This window comes from Peromyscus leucopus, chromosome 2 (assembly GCF_004664715.2).
Source record: "Peromyscus leucopus breed LL Stock chromosome 2, UCI_PerLeu_2.1, whole genome shotgun sequence".
NCBI lineage: Eukaryota > Metazoa > Chordata > Mammalia > Rodentia > Cricetidae > Peromyscus > Peromyscus leucopus.
In genome coordinates, this window is record NC_051064.1 from 28,733,789 (window position 1) to 28,758,040 (window position 24,252).

The 24,252-nt window shown below is 41.6% G+C and overlaps 1 protein-coding gene across 1 annotated transcript in view; it reads right to left on the bottom strand.

Annotated features, from left to right (window-relative positions):
• Nucleotides 1-387: 387 nt before the first annotated feature.
• Nucleotides 388-24,252, bottom strand: part of LOC114709685 (probable UDP-sugar transporter protein SLC35A4) — a 33,754-nt gene continuing 9,889 nt past the window's right edge. The window contains 3 exon segments of the mRNA XM_028893651.2: nucleotides 388-1,277; nucleotides 1,280-1,491; nucleotides 1,796-2,067. Coding sequence (XP_028749484.1) covers nucleotides 478-1,277; nucleotides 1,280-1,491; nucleotides 1,796-2,067 — 1,284 coding nt within the window. The 3' untranslated portion in view covers nucleotides 388-477.

Genomic DNA, 24,252 nt, shown 5'->3' on the forward strand with positions numbered 1-24,252 from the left:
CAGCTGCCTCTGACCTTTCCAGAATAATGGCTGGGTAAGAGGAACAGGCTGTGGAGCAGGCAAACTAAGTATACCTGATGGGGAAGTCATGCTGGGCTGGAGCAGCCAGCACCAAGCCTCGGGGCAGGGAGTCTTCAGGAGTGACCACACAGGCGAGAAGAGCGAAACTTCAGTTGAGGTAGACATGTTCATGCAGGACAAGGCAGGGTTCCTCGGGGACAGGCTGCCCAGGCCTGGGTCTGGACCTTCCAGTTCTTCAGTATGAAGGAATATAGGGGTGCAGTTAGGTATTTCCTTAACCAAGCCCACTCTTTATGCCACCTGAATTTCCAAAGGCTAACATGGCCACCTTAGCTTTCCTTACAAGGCACTTGGTACAGGGCTGCTGGGGTGGGGTGTGGTGATGACGTGGGAGGTGGCTCTGGTGGTTGCATCTAATCTACACAGCCACAAGTGAGGGTGGGGGCGGTCAGGGCCTTAGGGGCTACCATAGTACAAGCACACAGCCAGGCGGATGAGCAGTGCGGCCAGGAAGAAGACGGCTGTGAGCTGGAGTGGCAGCAGCGCAGCCGAGAGCACGGCATTGACCACCAAGGAGCAGGACAAGATGAAGAGGCGCGTGATGCTGCTGCCCTGCTTCATGACAGCTGACATGAGCAGTCCATTTACTGCCTGATTCAGCACTACAAGCACCGCCCATCCAGAGAAACCCTCTAAGAAGCCTGGGCCCGGGCCACTGCCAGCATAGAATCCAAGGTTCAGGATCACCCCGAAAGTGTAGAGGAAGAGGCTCTGAAGAGCCAAGGGCAGCCGCTGTCGCTTCATGACCAGTTCTGTTTACACCGATGACAGGCCGGAGATAAGGCTGTACAAGATGAGGAGCACAAGTCCCAGTGGATTGATATGCAAGGGCATGGGATGGGGTGGGGGTGGGGGCAGGAAGGGTGTTCCTGATGTAGCCAGCAACAGCAGCAGTGCCAAACCCTGACATGCAGAGAGGCGATGTCCAAGGCAGAGGCAGTACAACAGAGCTGTTCTTCCAGGTGCTGGGTCCATGTTACGCTGCAGGTAGATCACCAGATTGTTGTAGGCGCCATAGAGCATGGCTGATAGTGCAAAAGGTATAGCCTGGCGCCAGGGTGGTATGCCCTGGGGCCATGATTGCCAGCCCACCAGGAAGGAGGAGGTGCATAAGAGTAGTTTGGTCAGCTCAGTGAGTAACACAGCTGAGGAGGGCCGGAAGGGCACTCGGCCATCCGCGTGGCACAGGGTAAGAATGGTGCATGGGCACCATACATGGCCGTGGACAGGAATAGCATCACGGTCCAGAGAGCCTGTCTTGGACGGGCAAGGCCTGGCATACCCCCATCTTCTACACTCAAGGCCCACACGAGACCCTGGGTGGCCTGTGTAGCTAGCAAGGGACAGAGGAACTGGGACACATTGGAAGGAAACCGAGGGCAGAACTGCGGGACATCACCAGAGAGAACACTGAGGATCAGAGGCAGTTGCACACTCCACAGTTAGGACTTGAAGAGAGGGCTCATGTCCACAGTTTGGGGGTTAGCCCCGCGGAAATAGGGAGGGAAAGTGTGCAGGGTGCAGGTTGACAAACCACTGCCCACGCTCTGCTGGGAGAAAAGCAAGGTTGAAAGAGGCAGGAGAGGTGGAGACAGCAAATGAACAACAGCAGGGGAGCCAGAGAGAGTCCGTGATACAAAGGCCTCTACCTGCAGGCCCAAGGCGCTCATCCTGCCTTCCCCAGAGGGTCTAGTCAGGCCCCTTTCATGGTGACCTAATGTAGTTCTTCAGCGTCTTCTCCACGTTGGGTACAGCGTAGGACTGAGCTGCGTAGATGCCAGTGCAAGTGCCCACCGCAAAGCCCAACACTGCTGACGCCCTCAATCTGGCCACCACACAGCCTGCCAGGAATCCCTTGAGGAATGCGGAGGACAAGAGTGAGCCATCCTGGCCTACAGTGCTGTTGGCTTCATCCTCCACAAGCTGCCGTAGGTACTCCAGCTGCTTCTTGTGAAATGTCAGGTCCTTAAGCTTGGGCAGAGAATCCTAGGACAAGGGAGAGGCTGGCTCCAGCAGACTTGACCAGTCCCATGCCCTGCTCAATTTTATCAGAGGCTAAGAACTAGGTGAGCTTGTCATCCACCATCTTTCCCTGCCAAACTTGTTGCTGAGTTTTCATTTTTTGATGTTAGATAAGTACATAAAAATATATTTAATAGTGAAAGTATAAATTTCAATGTGAATTGAAGTTCATTGAGTTGTATAATCTTTGAGTTTGGTTAATTTTGGTTTATGATATTTTTATTTGCAAAATTTTTATAATAATAAAGTTTAAATTTTTATTTTAAAAAAATCATACTTTTCCAATTTTAGCACTTTTGTTCTTCTAAACACTTTTAAGAAAATGAAAAAATAATTTAAACTATGAGACTATCCTTGTAAATAATATAGCTGATAGAGATGGCCCAGTGGTTAAGATCACTTTCTGCTCTTCCAGAGGACCTGAGTTTGATTCCTGCACCCACATGGTGGCTCACAACCATCTCTTATTCCAGTTCCAGGGGACTCACACCCTTTCTGGCCTCTGTGAACAACAAGCAATGCATACAGTGCACAGACATACATGCAGGCAAAACACTCGTATACATAAAATTAAAAAAGTTAAGAATGGAGCTGTGGTGGTTTGAAAGAAAATGGCTCCCAAAGGAAGTGGCACTATTCTGAGGTGTGGCCTTGTTGGAGTGGGTGTGGTCTTGTTGGAGGAAGTGTGTCTCTGTGGAGGCAGGCTTTGAGGTCTTAAGTCACACTTAGTGTTTTAGACCACTTTTGGACCACTTCCTGTTGCCTGCAAGTCAAAATGTAGGACACCAGGCTACTTCTCCAGCACCATGTCTGCCTGCACACCACCATGTTATACCACGATGATAATGGTCTAAACCTCTGAAAATGTAAGCCACCCCAATTAAATGTTTTTCCTTTATAAGAGTTGCCATGCTCATGGTGTCTCTTCACAGCAATAGAAACCTTAATTAAGACAAAAGCTAATAAGGGATTTTTAACAGATATATATATATAACTTGACAAAACTAAAAAAAAAAAAATCAAGGCCTGGGAGTCATGATGCATGATTGTAATCCCATAAATCAGAATGCTGAGGCAGGAGGATCCTGAGTATAGTGTCAGCTTGGACTACATAGGGACATCCTGTCACATGGGGGGAAAATGTTCTTTTAATGGGAAAATATTTGAGCAGACATCTTCCCAAAGATAATGTATACATGACATATAAACACATGAAAAGATATACAGCATCATTAGTCAGTAGGGAAGTGCATATTAAATCATGATTGGTTAAAATACAGAGTTGTGGAGTCTAGCCCCAACAGATAATCTATAAAACAACTCCCATACTTAAAACTGAGGGAACACTGCAGAAGAGGAACCAGATAGATTGTCAGAGCCAAGATCCGGGAGTTCTCTGTGAGACTGTGTTTTCTTGTAATGTCAGAAACTACACCCATGAAGTCTTACCAACATGCCTGCCTAAACATGAGCTGAACTAGGATCATACCAATAGACATGCCAATGTGGATGGGGTAAAAAAAAAAAAAAAAAAAAAAAAAAAAAAAAAAAAAAGCCCATGAGGCCTCAACCCTACACAAAGAACTACAGGCAAAAATAAGGAATGTTGAGAGTGTGGAAAATAGTCTTCCCCCAGGAAAAGCACACCAATTGGTTACCCAATACCAAATACTGAAGAAAAGCAAAGAGAAATACATGGGAAGGCTTGGAAGGAGGAAAGAAAAGGGGAAATTATATAATTATATTATAGCATCAAAGATAAAAGAAATAATTTTTTAAAAATCATAATTGGTGGAATTGGTTAATATCTTTGGTTAAATTTTTAACATCATTATATAAAATTTATGAAGTTTCTCAGAAATTAAAGATAGAGTTACCATATGATCTGGCCATCTCATGGGTATTTACCCAAAGGACACGACACTGACACACTAGACTCTAGTGACAAGAGAAATTACTCCCATGTTCAATGTAACATTATTCACAATAGCTAAGACTGGTATTCAACCTAAGTCTTCATCAACTGATGAGTGGATAAAGGAAAGGCTAGAGACAGATAGATGATAGGTAGGTAGACAGATGATAGATTAGATAGATAGATGATAGATAGATGATAGATAGATAGATAGATAGATAGATAGATAGATAGATAGATAGATAGATTATATAGCTACTCTATCCAGCTCTGAAAAAGAAGAAATTCTGCCTTTTGTGTCACTCATGTTGAATCTGAACAAACTCACAAAAGAGGAGTCAAGGAGAGATGATGATCAAAGATATAATGTCTTAAAAGACAGGATGAAAGCTTTATCTTTGGGATTTACAACACTTCATGCAGTAGGTCATAATGTAATGTACATCTCAAAGATACAAAAAAAGTAACTCATAAATGTTCTCACAATGAAAGTTACACATTTGGTGTAGAGTTTGTCAATTAGCTTATAATTATTATATAATGTAGTATTATATAATAGAATATAATTATTCTTCTTTGCATTCATAAATCCTACCTTCCCTTTACACCCCATAGGCATATACAACTATAATTTAAAATAAGATAGAACTGAAAGCCTATTCAAATGGATAGAAGAAGTTAAATTAAATCACTGAATCTTATCAAGTACTGATTAAGGCTGAAGAAGACTAGAGCTTACATATGCTGATGGAAGAGACAGTAAGTGACATAACTACCCCAGAAAATTTTTTCTTAAATCTGAAGTACATACTATTTTCTATCCAGCCTCTTCACTTCTAAATACTTACCCTACAGAAAAGAAAACTGATTTCTATTAAAAGAGTTTACATCATTGCCTACTTTATATTACATATATAATTATTGGTAATAACCAAAAACTAAAATCAACCCAAATTCCCAACAGTAGATGAACAGATAACTAACTTCTTCTTCATCAGCATGATGAAATACTAATCATCAATAAGAAAGGATTGATGCCAACAACTCCATGTGTAAATCTCCAACTGTCCAGATCAGGTCACAGACTCACCCACAGGAAAAGCATATCTCTGGCTACATGGTGATAAAGGTCAGGAGTGAAAAGGACGAACTGACAAGAAGCACATGGAAACATCCAGGCTGTATGGAGTATCTCGCTATGGGAATGATAGGAGTGCACATATTCTAAACTTACCCAGTGAGGAATTTAAATGCATACCATTAACTATGTTTCCATTGTTCCTCACTATAGCTATTTAAAAATCTATAAGATGATGTTATTTGTTTTTAACTCTTCATCTCTCTTGGGGGCCCTCCACCCAGCTCCCAAATAAATTACACACATAGGCTTTCCTTTACTTATAAATTCCTGGTCTTAGCTTGGCTTGTTTCTTGCCAGCTTTCTTTAACTTTAAATTTTCCTTTCACCCTTTTGCCTCTGGGCTTTTCCCATTCTTTTACTTCTGTAAATCTTACTCTGTGGCTTGCTGAGTAGCTGGGTGGCTGGCTCCTGGAGTCCTCTTCCTTCTCTAGCTACTCCTTCCCTCCCAGATTTCTCCTTTTATATATTCTCTCTGCCTGTCAGCCCTGCCTATCCTTTCTCCTGACTCACTATTGGCCATTCAGTTCTTTATTAGACCATCAGGTGTTTTACACAAGCACAGTAACACAGCTTTACAGAGTTAAACAAATGCAACATAAACCAAAGTAACACACCTTAAAATAATATCCTACAACAATAACATGTAACTTTTCTCTTCCAAACAGTTTCTACAATATTCTTCATTAAATCCCTGTGTGTCTCCTATAAAGTTATTCCTGTACAATGCTTGGAATTTTGCCATAGGTGAGACCTGTTTACTAGATTTTCAGATTGGTTTAGGACTACTTATAAGAATACTTTCATGTTGGTTTTGCTATAGGATCTCCTATGGCTCTGTTGCCAAGATGGACTTGAACTCTTGTCTCAGCCTCCTAAGTACTGTGATTAGAGGTTTGAGCCACCACACCTAGCAAAACTTTTTATGTTGCTGCTATTAGAATTGGTAATGCAGTGAAACATTCTTTTATGTGACACCATTTGATCTTTTCCTTTTAGGGTTTAATAAATCTAGGCAAGAATATTTAAAAACTGAAATATTATAATATCTTAGTTAGAAAAATTAGCCACCCACAGAATCAATTGCCCAGGCCTCATGGGTGCTCACAGAGATCATGTGAGCCTGATCTAACTTCTGAACGAGGTCAAATCTAGGCTTTGAGCTAGGGTGGGAACACTCACTGACTCTCTTGCCTACTTATGGGATCCTTTTCCTCCTATTGGGTTGCCTCATCCAGCCTTGATATTATGGTATGGTCCTGGTTATATTGTAGCTTGTTATTCCATGTTTGGTTGATGTCCCTGGGAGGCCTTCTCTTTTCTGAGGGGAGACAGACATGGGTCTGGGGGAGAGGGGAGTTGGGGGGGAGACTCGGGGGAAGAGAAGGGAAACTTCTGTTGGGATGTAATATATGAGAGATTAAAAGATAGATAGATAGATGATAGATAGATAGATAGATAGATAGATAGATAGATAGATAGATAGATAGATAGATACACAGATACATAGATAGATACATAGATAGATACATAGATAGATAGATAGATAGATAGATAGATAGATAGATTATATGTAGAAGATAGATATATAGACAGACAGACAGACAGATAGATAGATGATAGAAAAAATAGTCAGAAAAAGCCTCTAACAGACAATAAAAGGACTTCAAACAGAAGTAAGAATTTGATACTATCCCTCTTTGGGTTGCCCCTTATCAAAGCCAATGGGCCAAATCCATAGAAGACTAAAGGCATACTCATCTATTCTCAGACCTTTCAATGATATTTCAAAAAATAGTCTTGTGCACTGATACATAAAGTCCCCACCAGGGCCCCTGTCACCAACCATTAAAATACATCCTCGGGCCTGACACTCGGGAACACTTGAGGAAAATGGACTATTTTTTTTTTTCAGGACCTATTATGTGATAAACACAGTTCTTGTGATTTACCTACAGAAATGGGTAGCTCAGGACACGAATCCTATAAGCAGCAAATATTATAGTATTCAATTAACAACTGGAGAAGAAATATAAGACAGAGGCAATTAACTGTGTCCAGGAAAGGCTCGAGGGTGAGTACTATACAGTGGTATAAAATCATTTAGTGTGAGCAAGGCCCTGGGTTCAAACCTAAGCACCAGAAGGAAAGGAGGGATTGAGGGAAGGAAAGAAAAATAAAGAAAAGGAGGGAGAAGGGGACAGAGAGAGGGAGGGAAGGAGGGAAGATAGAATAGAGGGAGGGAGGGAGGGAGGGAGGAAGGGAGGGAGGGAGGGAGGGAGGGAGACCGACCAGGAGCTTTCTGTACTGAATAACAGGCCTAAGAGAGGTCCTCAGATCCTAGGGACAGTGGGTGAGGAAAGGTGAGACATAAGAGAATACAGTAAATGGACTGTCTACGTGGATCAGCATCTTATTTTTGCCTCCACCATGTGTGTTCCACTCCGGTAGTACCTGTTCATCTCTGTGGCTAAGCTCGCAGGACCAGAGCCTGTACTCTTGCTCCCAGGATGGTGAAAACTGTTTACATCTTTCTGTTAATGCAGCAATTAGAAACAGTGGGTTTGGGGCGGTAAGTAAGTGAATAAGTAAGTGAATAAACCACACTATGAGTCTGCTGTCCTCTCTTTTTCAGACAAGGAATACTAAACGAAGGCAAAGCTGAGAACAGAAATGCAAAAGCTAATCCACGGTGCACTCAAGATGTCTAGGTCTGAATAACAAGATTAAGGATCAGTCCAGACCCACAGCAGAAGGTCTACCCTTCTGTATGAATGTCACTCGATGACATTCTAGAACGTTTTATTGTTCAGACATGGAGTGCTTTGTCATCCACAATGACTGGCACTGCCAGATTTTGAAGGAAAACTGGAATTTGGCATTATGGTTTTGCTAATTATCACTTTAGGCAACAGCTCCTTCAAATGTCTGAGGAAACAGCTGATTCTTCTCTCCCCAGAAGCCTTTGCTTACAAAACTTGGCTTACATCAGAATGCAGATGCAGATTACATCAGTGTGCAGATTTCAGGCTAAGAGGGCCTCAGTCAGAAAAGCTGACACTGTGTAACTCTTAAAATACAGGCTTTCGGACGGGCGGTGGTGGCGCACGCCTTTAATCCCAGCACTTGGGAGGCAGAGCCAGGCGGATCTCTGTGAGTTCGAGGCCAGCCTGGGCTATCAAGTGAGCTCCAGGAAAGGCGCAAAGCTACACAGAGAAACCCTGTCTGGGAAAAAAAAAAAAAAAAAAAATACAGGCTTTCTCAAACCATATCCGGGATCATAAAGGAAGACTAATAATAATAACAACAACAACAATAATAAATAATTCTTTCAGGTAAAAGGAGTTATAGTACTGTCCAAGAGAAAGCCGTAACTCACCCGTTTCCAGCAGGACCCCCCTGTTCTAGGACGTCCTGACGACAGGCCCATTGGGGTGCACTGTGCTCTGCCCACTCTGACCTTCCACACAGCAGCAGAGCACCAGTCTCTGGAAGGCAGGACTAACTCCATAGCCCTCTCCTTTCTAGATAGCTTATGAGGCCCCAGCCTTAGATATCAGCTATTCTTAAGCTTTCTCTGTCTAGATAAACCACTCATTATGTATCTACTGGCAGATATTTTAATATTGGCATAACTTAATTATGCTCACTCCAGAGGAAAATACCAGCATAGCACCCTCTCTAATGTTTTCTCCTATATCAGTGCTGTTTCTCAGTTTTAGAAAAAGTTCCAAATATGGTTGTTTTGACCACATTACAAAGAAGACATCTTTTCCTCACCATACAAATTATTAAAAATGATCTTCTGCTCAATGTTCACTCTAGCCATGGGCTATTCATGTCAGTCCATCTGTAGCAACTCCTAGCTTGCCAGATGCTTTTCTGTGTTTGTATTATTTCTTTTGGCTCCTCTATGAATTCTATCTAGCACAGTTTTTTCTATGACTTACTAACACTGGTACTGAGCTAGTTACCATGAAATCATGGAAGCTTCTTTGCCTAACCTGGAGGGACTCTGATTCAGCAGCCCATGAATCTGTATTTGTCATCTTGAGAGGTAGGGCCAGGATTGGAGCTACTGCCCCACTGTATCTGTGTGTTTCCTATTTCTGTGGTCTGAATGAGAAATGTCCCCATGTCCCCATGTCCTCACGTCCCCACGCATCTGAGCCCTGGTCCTTAGCTGGTGGTTGTGTCTCAGGAAGTAGAGCTTTCTAGAGGAAGTACATCCCAGGGGTAGGCTTTGGGAATTTATGCCTCTTCCCACTTCCAGTTTGGGTTTTCCAATTCCTACATGTGGTCAAAAATGTGATCTTCCTGTTCCTGTTGTCTGCTGCCACACATCCTCTGCCATTACAGACTCTCCCTCTGGAGTCAAAGGCAGAAATGAGCTCTTCCTCCTAAAGTTACTTTTGGTTTTATCACAGCAACAACAAAATAATTAATATACTTACCATTCCCAAGCAACCTTCGACACCTCCATTTCTCACAACTCTTTCAACAGAAACATCCCTTACACAGTCATGTATAGAACTATGATCAAGTCTAGCTTCTCAAACATCCTCATCGTCAAGCCAACTTGTGACATTCCAAATGCTTCACTCACTCCCAGTCTTTCCTTGTGATCTATGCTAACATGTCAATAGAAAATGTGCATTTCCTCCCCCTTCTCTCACCACTGGAAGCACATAAACTCCACTAACTACATCCTGTGTCAGAAAGAGGCCACTCTGTGGAGATGAGTATCATACGTCTCTTCACAGTCATCGCACATAGGAATGGAATCACACAGGATTTGTCTCTTTGGGGGTGCACTATTTCATTTGGCACAAGGCCTCAAGGTTCACTCATGTTATAGCTTTTGTCAGTGTTCATCTTTTTAAAAAATCAGCTAATTGTGTGTGTGTGTGTGTGTGTGTGTGTGTGTGTGTGTGTGTGTGTAGCCATCCCACTGTATGTGTGGGATACTGATTCCAGGCGCCCCTGACAGAGGTACTAAAGTCTGTGAATGCTCCTATAAAATATTATAGCATTTACATACAACCTACTACAATCTACCCCATATGTTTTAAGTCATATCTCTATTACTTACATTTCCTAATACAGTAGATCTGCTATATATAAACAGTCATTGTGTTACAATGTTTAGGGAATAATGACAAGAAAGTAGTCTGGATATATTCAAGACTGTCGTAATTTTTCAATTTTTTTTTAAATGTCTTAAACCAGAATATGTAATAGGACTAATTGTATTTGGTTTCAAAATTCAAGGCTCATATATGTAACCTGTTGTGGAATATTTGTTTAACTAGGCAAAGATATGCTACATTTGTCTATGATGCAATTGTTTAACTTTGTAAAGATGTGTTGCAATTGTGTTAATCAAATAAAATTAACCTGGCCCCAGAGAGGCAGGATTAGCAACTGGTTGACAGAAGTAGCAGGAAGGAGTAGTGTGGGTTTTTTAGTTGGGGCACTGTGGAAGGAGAGAAGCTTCTGGGATGTCAGCAAAGATAGAAAGTTAGCCAATTGCTACTCTGACTCTCTGAGCTCCCAGGTTTTCACCCTAGCCTTTGAGTCTTGAGTTTTATTAGAACTATAGAGATTTAGTTAAAGCTCTGGGAGAACACAATTCCCCCCAGGCTATAGCCTGAGTAGCTGGGCCTTTAGCAGTTTAAAGCACAGCCCCTGTGATGAAGGTAAAACAGCAGTAACAGAATTAAGAAAAAATGTTAATGGCAGCCAAAGAAAACATGTCCTTCTCCCCAATGTCCCCACCTGCCAGACTTGACAGAACCCTTCTCTCTCCCATCTCAGTAGAGAGGTTGGGGGGGGGGGGATGCTTAGCTTCTCTAAGCCTAACTGAACTTTTTAATCTGTAATAGACAAATATCCAGAATGCCACAGATTACTAGAGACTTGTGAGGGCAGGAGGCTGGGCTGAGGATATAGCTCAGTGACAGAGCACTTATCTGGTATGTGCAAGGTTCTAGGATTGATTTCTAGCATTGCAAAATCAAGCAAAAATGAAAGAAAAAAAACAGAGAAAGCAGACAGGTAGACAAGCATAGAGTCAAAGACTCACAGACAAAGAAAACAGCGTTCAGTAACTATCTTGATTGTTTGATGTAGGTTATATTCAAATTCTAGTTATAGTCGAATTCCACACACCCAGGACTCTAGCCAGCAGGAAAAAGCTTAGGAGACACCAGCATGGAAGCCTTTGTAGAGTTAGAAAGGGAACAGAAGGAATGCTACTGGTTTGGGGGGGGGAGGTAGCAATAAATAATTTAAGAACTAATCTAAGGGCTGAGAATGTAGGTCAGTTGTAGAGCATTTGCCTAGCATGTGTAAGGGCTCATAAAGAATAAAACTAGTAATAGGAGGAAACTTAAAATGCAAATAACTAGCACTTCCACTTTACTGGTGCTCACAACCTTGTCAACATCACCACACCAAAGGAAGATTAAGATACCTCAGGGCTGGAGATGCATGACTAGGATGAACTTCTGATCTATTTGATTTTTACTATGACGCTAGAAGTGACAAGTATATTTATGATTTAGATAGAAACTCGACATCCCACACAGTCCCCAGAAGACACTTCAAGGTGACCAAAAGCACCAAACCCAGCAAAGAAGAAAGGAGCTGAGTCAACTCCCAACTCCTTGAGGCTAGGATGCAAAAGAGCAGACCTCTCCTGGAGATGGAGGTGAGGATTCAGAGGATGCATAGCCAGAAAAGCCCCAGAAGGCACCACAGAGACGTCCCACCTCCCATAGTGCTCTGTGATTTCCTGAGCCCAGAAAGAGGGGCAAGGACAAACCACAAGCCCACAGCCTTCTCTAGGCAGAAATACGATTTGGCACAAGAAGCAGCTTGTTATAAAGATGCCACCCGTGGAAATGGCGACTGTGAGCTAAGTTCAGCTCAGAAATAAACAACGTCCCAATTCTGCACTGCTGAGTGGTGTGGGATGTAAGATGGGAAATCCGCCCCACTGACAGGAAAGGTCGTTATGTATCTCTGACGTCATCATTTCTGGATGACGCACATCAATGGCAGTAGAGTGGTAAATCAAATGAAGAGAGCCTTTGTAATTGATCAGGGACGGAATCTGAAGCTGGGTATACCATTCAGTATCTGAGCAGGGCTCTCTGCTCTGATAGAAGCCAGATTGTGACACTCAGCTCACGCAGTGCAGGGCCAACACGGGCATTATGGATGACAACTAATGGGAGCAGGTGCAGAGACACACAGCCAAACATTAGGCGGAGCTCACAGAACCCTGTGGAAAAGGGGGAGGAAGGATTGTAGGAGCCAGAGAGGTCAAGGACACCACAAGAAAACCCACAGAAACAACTAAGCAGGGCTCACAGGGACTCATAGAGAGTGAAGCAATCTTCAGGGAGCCTTGTGGGACTGACCTAGGCCCTCTGCATACCTGTTATTGTTGTGTTAGCTTGGTGTTCCTGTGACTTCCCTGACAGTGGGAGTGGGGGTGCCTCTGACTCTTTTGCCTGCTTTTGGAATCCTTTCCTCCTTCTGGGTTGCCTTGTCTGCTTTGTAACTTGGGATGCTGCCTTAGATGGCTGTTCTTGGGAGGCAGAGGAGATATTCCTGGAAGAAGTGGATCTGGGGGTGGGGGATAGGAGGAGAGGAGGGAGGGGAAACTGCTGGAATGTAATATATTAGAAAAGTATAAATTTAAAAAGAAAAATAAATAAAAGTAAAACCTTTTAGAAAGCACTTCTCTTCTTGAAATTTGTATTTTTCAATTGATGCCTACTTGGTTTTTTGCTTTTTTGTTTTGCTCTGTTTTTCCTCCCTATTCCCATTCTCTATTTTGATCTATTTCTCTGATTTATAGAAATTTGGATCTGGGTGAGATTTAGAAAGAATCAGGGTTAACATCTTAGTCCTCTAAGTGAGAACACACTGCAAGGCTGAGGTAGAGCTAGAACAAGTGTTTTAAGTCTGTTTCAGATTCTCACTTACTCTAAGAGACACATCCTCTATCTCCAAAAGTCAGCCTCCATCCTCCTTCATGAGACTCAGGCCTGGCAGAAAATCCATTCCTCTGCTCAATGCTGGGTTCAGTGACCACCTCACTTTTGACGAAAGTCCATAAAGTACTTTGAGGATCTTGCTGGGTTCCAGCAATCTTTGTCCTGGACTTGCCAGATAAGTACTGGAGCCATCTCAGTCATCTTGACTTCTGTAAGAATTTTTTTAATGGACTACTGTCCAGGAAACAAAGCTAGTAAAATGGAAAGAGAAAAATATAACCCTGAAAAATTCCCTAGCCCAGATCCAGCCATGCCAAAAACTGGCCTTCCTTCAAAACATTTTAGTTGTGTGAATAAAAAAAAAAAAAAAAAAATTGGGCTGAGTTATCTATTGCACAGCTTCAAACATGTCACTAAAACTATGAAAGTATGCACAATTCAATATACTAGAATATTACATTTGAGTTGCTGGAGCTGGAGAGATGGCTCAGAGGTTAAGAGCATTGGCTACTCTTCCAGAGGTCCATAGTTCAATTCCCAGCAACCACATGGTGGCTCACAACCATCTATAATAAGATCTGACACTGTCTCCTGATGCAGGAATACATGCAGGCAATTAGCATAAGAAATAAATAAGTAAATCTTTTTAAAATTTTTTACTTTCTGGATATAGGGAAAACTCAACTGATGAGTTAGAAAGAAGAGGAATGAGCATGGTTTACAGTAAAACTAGCAAAGGAGATGTGGCCAGTTGTCAATAGAGTGTCAGTCATTTTGCTAGAAATATAAAGCGTTCACACTAGGACGTAGTTGCATTCCTAGTTACACACTACAGTTGGTGGTTTTAAAAGGAACTGACGTGGGAAAGGGAGCCTCTGCAACAGAAGACCAGATGTATTTCAAAGTTTATGTGAGTCAAAGCCATTCATAGCCACTGACCAGAGCTGGTGATGACCAGCAAAGGTAGAGGCCTAGGGCATAGAGAGGCTCTCTCAGGTCAAAGCACAGCAGCCTGGAGAAGAAGACATGGATGCTCCATAGGAGGCACATAGGCACCAGGGGAAACCAGCAGGGCAAATGAGAACTCAGTAATGTCAGATAGAAGTCCTGCTATCAGAACAAACAATATGCATCATTCTACCCACATCAACATCTTCCTTGGATCATCTACCGTGAAAGTGCTTCAAGGAAAGACCCAAAAGGGAGGCAAAAACTAGTCACACCACAGTGGACCACAATCAAGTGAACTCCCTGTGTGAGCTGAGAGTGAGCTCAGAGTAGAGTGCTTGCCTGGCATGCACTAGGCCTGGGTTTGATCTCCAGAACCACTTTTTTTTTTTAATTCCTGGAGACTCCTAGAAAAATAATGATTTAATTCTTCATGTTTTTACTTTTCCTCACTATCAGCTATTGCTGAGTAATCCGCCAGAGCAAGAATATACAAACTGCATCTCTTTCAAACAATCTCATCTAAAAGGCCTGACTTCTCTTCTGCAACCACTTGGAAAGTAAAGGCATGGTCCAGATGCCCACATGCCCAGAGAATGAGGCCTTCTATGGTCTCCCATGACATCAGAATTGGCAGCAAACAATACTCCTGTGGTCCTTGGTCAATATAAGCTCTCTATTTTTTTTTCCTTGAGAAAGATATAAAGCTCCTACAAGGTTGTAAAGGAAAAAATTATTGTCCAAGACAGAGAACCTCATGTTTAAGGGATACTGGGCTGCATGCTCATGTCTCTGTGACAGACAATGTGCCACCAGCCTCAGCTGTAAGCTGCTGACTTTAGAGAGAAAACAGCAAAAGTTGAAGATGCCATATCTGAAAAAAAATTTGAGGACTGAATCTGTTGGTCATCTTGAATTCTTGTATACACACAGTTAGCTGTCTGTGGGGTTCAGTCTAAGTCTAAACAAACATGAAATCTATTTACATTTTGGCTATGTCGTATATGCATTGCCTGAATCTAATGTTATACAACATTTTTAGTGTGCCTGTGCTTTGACTGTGAATTTTCTACTGGTGGCATGAGGGTTGCTCCTTAAAAGCTTTGGATTTGGGAGAATTTGGATCTGATATTCTAGGGTTAAGATGGTCAGCCTTACTTTGAACATAGGGTACCTGCTTTTAGTGCTGGCTACTTAAGAAGGTGAGAGAAAAGGATCATCCTTAGTTCACGGCTACTCTAAGAAATGTACCTAGACCTCATCTTAGAAAAAAAGAGAGAGACACAGTGCTGTGGGATGTTCTGTATGTCCTGTGGGAGCCCTTCTTGGGTTCCTCGTGGCTTTACCCAGCAGGTCCGCATAGAGGATGATTAGGACCATGGGCCTGAGTGCAGGTGTCTGAGATGGTCTGCACTTGGCTGTACTGGGGGATGGTCTGTATGTCAAGTTGCTCTGATTGGTCAATAAATAAAACCTGATTGGTCATGGCTAGGCAGGATGTTTAGGCGGGACTAACAGAGAGGAGGGATAAAAGAACAGGAAAGCAGAAGGCTGAGGCGGAGAGACACTGCAGCCGCCGCCATGACCAGCAGCATGTGAAGTCGCCGGTGAGCCACCAGCCACGTGGCAAGGTATAGATTTATGGAAATGGATTAATTTGAGATAAAAGAACAGTTAGCAAGAAGCCTGCCACGGCCATACAGTTTGTAAGCAATATAAGTCTCTGTGTTTACTTGGTTGGGTCTGAGCGGCTGTGGGACTGGCGGGTGACAAAGATTTGTCCTGACTGTGGGCAAGGCAGGAAAACTCTAGCTACAACACAGAGACTGTCATAGTTACTGTTCTCCTGCTATGAGGAGACACATTAACCAGGGCAACTCTTCTAGAAGAAAGCATTTAATGGGAGGCTTACATACAGTTAAGGGTTAGTCCATTACCATCATGGTGGAAAGCTGACAAGTAGAACATCAGAACTGTAGCTAAGAATGTTACATCCTGATCCCCAGGCAACAGGCAGAGAGAGAGAGAGACAGACAGACAGACAGACAGGGCCTTATGTGGGCTTTTGGAACCTCAAAGCCCACTCCCAGCAACACACTTCCTCTGCCAGTGGACTGTCCTCCATTGGGGCATATTTCCTAATCCTCCCCACATAATTCCACTAGCTGGGGACCAAGCATTCAAACATGGACCTATGGAGGCTATTCTCATTCAAACCATCACAGAGAGTCAATCTCTCTGTCCAAATGTTGAAGTAGTATTGTTATGGTAAATATGAAAATGTATACTTATACAGGGAAGGAAAAGAAATGAAGAAGGAAGAGGAAGAAGGAAAAAAATGATTTTCCTTCTGCTTATGATTGTTAGAACTGCCACCCTGGCGCTGAGGGTATAACTTCTAAGTAGAGGCTTTGTCTAGCATCTGTGAAGCCCTGAATTATATCCCCAGTAACACACACACACACACACACACACACACACACACACACACACACACATACACACACACACACACACACCAGCCAGTATCTTTAAATTATTCCAGGCATAACAAAATTACCATCCAAACATGTATTTGACTCATGTTCCCTTGACCACCAATCTGGCCATTAAAAATACTATGGCCCGTTTTCATCCAGCACCAAGGTGTAACCAATGTGATAGAGTGTACTTTCTTACATTTTTATCTCTACCTAACAGAGGAAAAAATTCTGTTTTAAACAGGATGTGTGCAGGATAAATTTTGTTCTTAAACTGCAATAACAAGAAACTTTAAAGTAAATCAGACACCATAAAATAATCTTACAATGCCTTGGAAAGAGCCCAAGACCATGGGTTCTTAAATAGCTTCTCCCTGCTGAATGGAGCTGCCACCCTCTGCACGAACAATAAGTATTCCCTTGATATCTCTAAGAAATACCTACTGACATGGATGTTGGTCTGATAAGAAAAAGTGGGAATACATTCAGATAGTCACCTCCTTTTTAACCCATTACAGGTAAGTTGTTAGTAAGTGTTGCCCATCTCTATTCCAACCCAGTACTGCTCTGTACCCTGAGATCCACCCCACCAGACAGGCTAGTAGACTTCTCTACCAGTTAGGCTTCACCTGGCCAGCCCTGTGCTTCTGCACACATCCCATTGCTTACACTTGTGAGGATACTGGAACAGCTGCAACAGTGCACTCAGTAACAGTGGGCTTACCGTGTTGTCTAAACATCAATGATTCTGTCTAGAGTTAGAATACTAACCCTTCGACCTAGTTTTAAGAGTCTATAATCTAACCTCAACTCACTGCCATGAACACAACCCCTTCCACTTCAATGTTTTCATTTATTGTATTTCGTATATTCAGATTAAAATTGAAGGCAGAGTTGTAGAGGTGTGTGTTTACAGCCCCGGCTACTCAGGAAAATAAATCAAGAGAGTCACACAGTCAAGACCTGCCTAGACTACATGCTGAATAAGGCCAGCCTGGGAAACTCAAAAAAAAAAAAAAAAAAAATGTTTAAAGGCCAGGGATGTGGCTAATGCTAGAAAGCCTGTCTGGCATACACAAAGGCCTGGGGTCAATGTCCAGTAATACAAAAAAACACAAGAAACACCCAGCTTTACCCTCAGGTCTTGATTTGTGAGAAACATACTTTTGCCCTCCATGGCTTTCTCTTTCCATCTTCTGAACCATCTAAGAATGTCAGCATTCATTTAAGTCAGAGATCTTTATAACAACCTCTCCCAACTGCATACAAGACTCTAGTAGCCCTGATGTCTCACATCATGACTATAGTGATCACATATTCCTGTCATTTATAAATGCTATTAATCATGGTCTTCCTTTTATCCAAAGTGAAAGTTGACCTGCCCCAAATCCTACCACTGGTTATTACGCTGCCTTGTAAGCCTCCATGTCCTCATAGCTACACTTAATTCATACTTTCTTACTTCATGGGCCATGTTATAGCCTAAATGGCTAACATTTCAGTTAAATGAATGACCATTCTTCTCTGAGCTCAGCTGCCCCAAAAACACATCCTGTTGAGATAGGGGTAGAGATGTACACCTGCAATTCCAAAAATGTGGGGGATGAGACAGGAGGATCACTATAAGTTCAGGGCCAGTCTAGAGTACATAGTGACATCTTGTCTATAAAATACAAAATTAAAATTGAACTATATCAATCAAGGATTCATAATCATATTGGGAGATGGAATGGGACATTAATTCCCAGGAGAGGAACTTCCATAAATGTTAACACATTCACCTTTTCTGCTCCCAAAACCACCAAAACTCATCCTGCCTCCCTCTCAAGATTGGTACTTCATTGTCTCTAAAGTGTGTGTAGAGAAGGAAACTCCAGAAGTAGAAAATGTACATGAATTTGCCTTTTTGGCAAGTGACTTGTCCAAGGTTGAATCATGAGAATGGGAAGGAAGTCTTGGCTGCTTCTTCTTTTTAACACTACAGGAGCTCAGCCCATGCAATATGACAAGAGAAAGAAGCAAAGTCCCTTACAAACTTGAAAATATTAATTAAAACTCTCTTGGTTCATAGATAACTATGGTGGTTTGAATAGGAATGATCCCCATGGGCTCATAGATTTGAATGCTTGATCAGCCTAGACTGGCACTATTAGGAGATGTGGCCTTGGAGGAAGTGTGTCACTGGAAATGGGCTTTGAGGTTTCAAGGGTCTAAGCCAGGCCCGGTATCTCTGTCTCTTCCTGCTACCTTCCTATCTGGATATAGAACTCTCAGCTACCTCTCCATCATGTCAGCATGCATGCTGCCGTAATGGACTAGACCTATGAATGTGAGTCATCTCCAATTAAATGTTTTCTTTTGTAAGAGTTGCCTTAGTCATGGTGTCTCTTCACATCAATAGAACATGGACTAAGATAATAACATAATCATCTACAAAGAAAATCTCTAATAGTCTACAGAAAAGTACTAGAATAAGTGAGCTATCAAAGTCAAGAGATCATTTTTTAAAACCAAATGCATTTCCAAACAATTAGAAATTTAAACATAATTTGTAATGGTATAAGAACCCATTTTGGAGTTAAATCTAATAAAATATATAAAATATATGCAATATTTAGATAGTGAAATATACCAAACATTGGTAAGAGAAGCCAAAGAAACCCTAAACAAATAAAGAGATATAATTTATTGTTGGAAATGTCAAATGTTATTAGGGTTAAGCCTTTTCAAATTGAGTTATATATTTCATTCAGTATCTAGTTCCTATATACATTTTAGAGAAATTTACCAAGTGATAAAATAATGTGTGTGTGTGTATGTATGTGTGTGTGTGTATGAAAAAAAGTGAAATACTTAAAGTTGCCAATGTTATTTTTTAAAGACTTTTTTTAATTTTACATGTGAGTGTCTTACTTGCATGTGTATATGTGTGCCTAGTATTTGCAGTGGCCAGAAGAGGACATTGGATGCCCCAAAGTTGGATTTACAGATGGTTGTGGGTTATCATGTAGGTGCTGTGAACTGAGCCCAGATCCTCTGCAAAAGCAGAAAATGCTCTTACTGCTGAGCCATCTTGCTAGCATCAACATAATTTTTTATTGAAAAGGAACAGGGATAGATAATTTATACTATCTAAATTCAACATTATTATTTAGTCAACAAATTATTATAATTCTACAGTATTCTGGACAGCATGCTATTGATTCCATATGTCATTTATTCTTACACTGAACATAAAGTCCAGAAATAGACTCGCAGATGTATTAGCCATTGATAATTTAGCAATCATGCCAATAAAAGTAAATGAAGAAAAGAATCATTTTAACAAATAATGCTGGCAACTGAGCATCCATACACAAAAGCAGTGATGCTTGGCTCACATGCAAATTCAAATAATAATAGAGCAAATATAAAACTTCAACTTATAAAACTTTTAGAAGAAAATTTAAAATACGAACTTTGATAAACGAAGATTTCTTAGCAAAAAAAAATTAAATTCTTTCTTAAATCATAAATTAGACAGCATCAAAATTTTAAATTTTTTTCTTCAATAGATATCTTAAGAAATTAAAAAAGTGAGCCACAGCGCTTGGCTCAGTCTGGGAGGAGGGGACTGGACCTGCCTGGACTGAGTCTACCAGGTTGATCTCAGTCCTCAGGGGAGGCTTTGCCCTGGAGGAGGTGGGAATGGGGGGTGGGTTAGGAGTAAGGGGAGAGCGTGGGAGGGGGGAGAACAGGGGAATATGTGGCTGATATGTAGAACTGAATGGTATTTTAAAATAAAATAAAAGGAAAAAAATACAAAACAAAACAAAAAAATCTTCTGTGTTACAGAAAACAGAAAGTTTTCAAGTAAATGAACAATGGTTTCCTGTCATTTTACTTAAAAAACAAAGATCAGGGGCTGGAAGGATGGCTTGGTCATTAAGAGCTCTTGTTGCTCTTGCAGAAGAACTGGGTTCAATTCTCAGCACCCATATGGTACAATTATTTGTAACTCCAGTTTCCAGGAGATCTGATGCCCTCTTCCTATGTCCATGGGCACCAGACATGTATGTGGTGCAAGTGTACACATGCAAGCAAAACTCTCATACACAGAAAATAAAATAAATAAATCTAAAAAAAGTGGAAAAAAAAAGTGAGCCACAGGCTAGAAGGAAAGATTCACAACACTAATATTTGGCAAAACACTTGTATTTTAGAAATATATAAAAATTTAATTCATTAATTAAAAAAATTCACCTGAAAAGCAGTAAGAAATTGAATACATCTATTTTTAAAATGAGCTCATGGACAATGCTCAGAGTATTTAGCCATTAAAGGAATAGCATTTACATCACAGTAAAGAACCACTTTTTATGTGTCTTTTAGAAATCTATGGTTTAAAGACACCTGTTGTGGTAGTTTGAATGTAATTGTCTCCCATAATCTCATTAGGAGTGGCACTGTTAGGAGGTGTGGCCTTGTTGGAGGAAGTATGTCACTGTGGGGGTGGGCTTTGAGGTCTCATATGCTCAGGATACAGCCCAATGAGTCAGTTGACTTCTTGTTCCATGCAAGCCAAGATGTAGCCAGCAGTGTGTCTGCCTGCACACCGCCATGCTTCCCACCATGATGATAATGGACTGAACCTCTGAAGCTGTAAACAAGCCACCCCAATTAAATGTTTTTTTATATGAGTTGCCATGGTCTTGGTGTCTCTTCACAGCAATAGAAACCCTATTTCTTAGTTATTAGTTCTTAGTGTTGCTGTGAAGAGACACCATGACCAAAAAGCAAGTTAGGGAGGAAAGGATTTATTTGGCTTACACTTCCACATTGCTGTTCACCACTGAAGGAAGTCAGGACAGGGACTCAAACAGGGCAGGATCCTGGAGGCAGGAGCTGATGCAGAGACCATGGAGAAGTGCTGCTTACTTGTCTGCTTCTCCTGGCTCACTCAACCTACTTTCTTATAGAACCCAGGACTACCAGCCCAGGAATGATACCACCCACCATGGGCTGGACCCTCCCCCTTTGATCACTAATTGAGAAAATGCCTTGCAGCTGGATCTCATGGAGGCATTTCCTCAACTGAGGCTCTTTCCTCTCTGATGACTCTAGCTTGTGTCAAGTTGACACACAAAACCAGCCATTACATAACAGCTGTAGCTGAGAACAAGAAACGACTGGAGGTGTCACTCTTGATGGGGCTGTGCTATTGCACAGATACTCAATAGGTTACTTGGCAGTTTCTCAATATATTAAATGCATATTTACATGTGATTCATTCAATTCCCCACTATTACTTACCTAGATAGATGAAACCATAAGTGGATATGGTGATTTTTTTCCAGGATGTTAATAACACATTTCTCCAGACTACTTAAGATCTGCGAGCCCTGATGTCCATCCACCTGATAGATGAATGAATAAATTGTTGTATAACTATATTCTAGATCATTTCTTGGCATAGTAGTGGAAATAACTAATAGATCCTTGGCATTGTTGAGCCTCATGAACATTAAGATGAGCAAAAGAAGTTGCACATAAATAGCAAATTTAACATTATTCCATAAACAAACAAAAATGGTAGAAAAAAAACAAAGCCTGAAATATAAACTGGAAAGCCAGATCAATGGCTGCATGGACTGACATAGGTGTGAACTAAGAAGGGACATAAAATTATCTTGAATTGATATACATGTTGATAGTTGATGGAAATTTACGTGTCAAAACTGGTCAAACTGGGAGCTGGTGAGATGGTTCAGTGGTTAAGAATGTTTGCTGTGGGAGAGCTGTCCATTACTCATCCGTCTTGAGGTGGCCCCTCCTCCAATGCCTGAGGCAGGTAGCAGACCTTGCCCTGAGGTCATAAGAGCAGGAGAGTTGTCCTTGGCTCTCATTAGCTGCAGCACTCAGGAGAGTGACCCCTACACCTCACCTGGGCAACACACTAGAGCTGGCCCTGAAGGTGTAGGTGTGAGAGAGCCGACCCTGAGGAAGTGAAAGCAGGGGAACTGGCCCCATGTCTTGCCCCTTGCTGCAAGGGGTAAACTGGCCAGGGCCGTGCTGGAGAGCGCACCCTGGTGCTGAAGACGGGAGAGCGGGCAGGCTGATCAACTGCAACTACCCAGGCCTCAAACCAGACCAATGATTCTTTTTGATAAATGTCTGCATGTAAAAATATATGGATAAAGAGGTTTGCTGCGTGACTCACTCTGTCACGCTGCAGCTTCCATAACAAGTTCTTCCCCTTCCTTTTTTTCCCCCTCTCTTTATCTTAAATTTTATTTTATTTTATTTTGGGGTGGGACAGGAGAGTGATAGTATCTGGAGACATAATGTGAAAGACACAAAGAATAGATATAAATAAAAAATAATATATTTAAATAAATAAAAAGAATGTTTGCTGCTCCTACAGCAGACTACAGTTCAGTCCCAGCTAGAGATTTTATGCCTTCTTCTGACCTTCAAGGGTAACTGCACATGTGTTAACATATGCGCAGACAGATACACACACACACACACACACACACACACACACACACACACATAAGAATAAAAACTTAAATCTTAAAATACTTCACCAAACTGTAATGTGGATAAACTTTTGTATACTAATCAACTTATTAACAAACTTGAAAAAAAAATTAATCCCAACAAAAGTTGTTGGGAATTTGACAAATAAATCTTGAAATTTGTATGTAATATAAAAGGACTAAAATGACCAAAATAATTTTGAAAAGAACAATATGGGGGAAATTGCTCTCTGGGTATGAAGAATTATTAGAAAGGGAGCCACGCATAGTAGTTTCACCTTTAACCCCAGCATTTGGGAGACAAAGACAGGTGGATCTCTATGAGCTAGAGGCCAGCCTGGTCTACATAGCAAGTTCCAGGCCAGAAAAAAATATGAGAAAGGAAGGCTAACTAGGATCATATGATAGTAGTGTTACCAGTAGTCCAGGCTGCTCTCTGGGCCAGGTGTTTCCAGTCCAGGTTCTGGGTACCTTATTCAAAGCATCAAGGGGGAAAAAAAGCACAGATTTGCTAAGCAGCCAGAACACTATTCAAAAGCAAAGCAATGGTACACATTAGAAATAAATGCACTGCACAGGGTAACAGTGGGCCATATGAGTAAGGATTCTTGGATCTTTCTTTTATGGGATCCAACAGAAGGAGAAGTTTGTTTGCAAAGAGGCATTGCAAGGGCAGCTCTTTGTTTTGATTGACATATTAAATCATATAATCATTTCTCCACATATCTCTTCTCATAATGCCCTTGACATTAATCATATGTATAATTTTGCATAGGCATAAAATGGTATATAGGGGATTCTCCCTAAAAGTTCACTTTGAGGACATAGCTTGCCTTATCATGCCTTCTCTCAAACTCACTCTAGGCCATATCAGCTTTTTTTTTTCTTTTTAAGATTTATTTATTATGTATACAGTATCCCTGCAGGTCAGAAGAGGGCATCAGATCCCATTACAGATGCTTGTGAGCCACCATGTGGTTGCTGGGAATTGAACTCAGGACCTCTGGAAGAGCAGCCAGTGCTCTTAACCTCTGAGCCATCTCTCCAGCCCCATATCAGCTTATTGCCGGATGTGTTGGAAATATGTTTCAAGAGAAACTCCCAAAGTCTGATGGTCCTAATGGGGAAGAGAAACTCA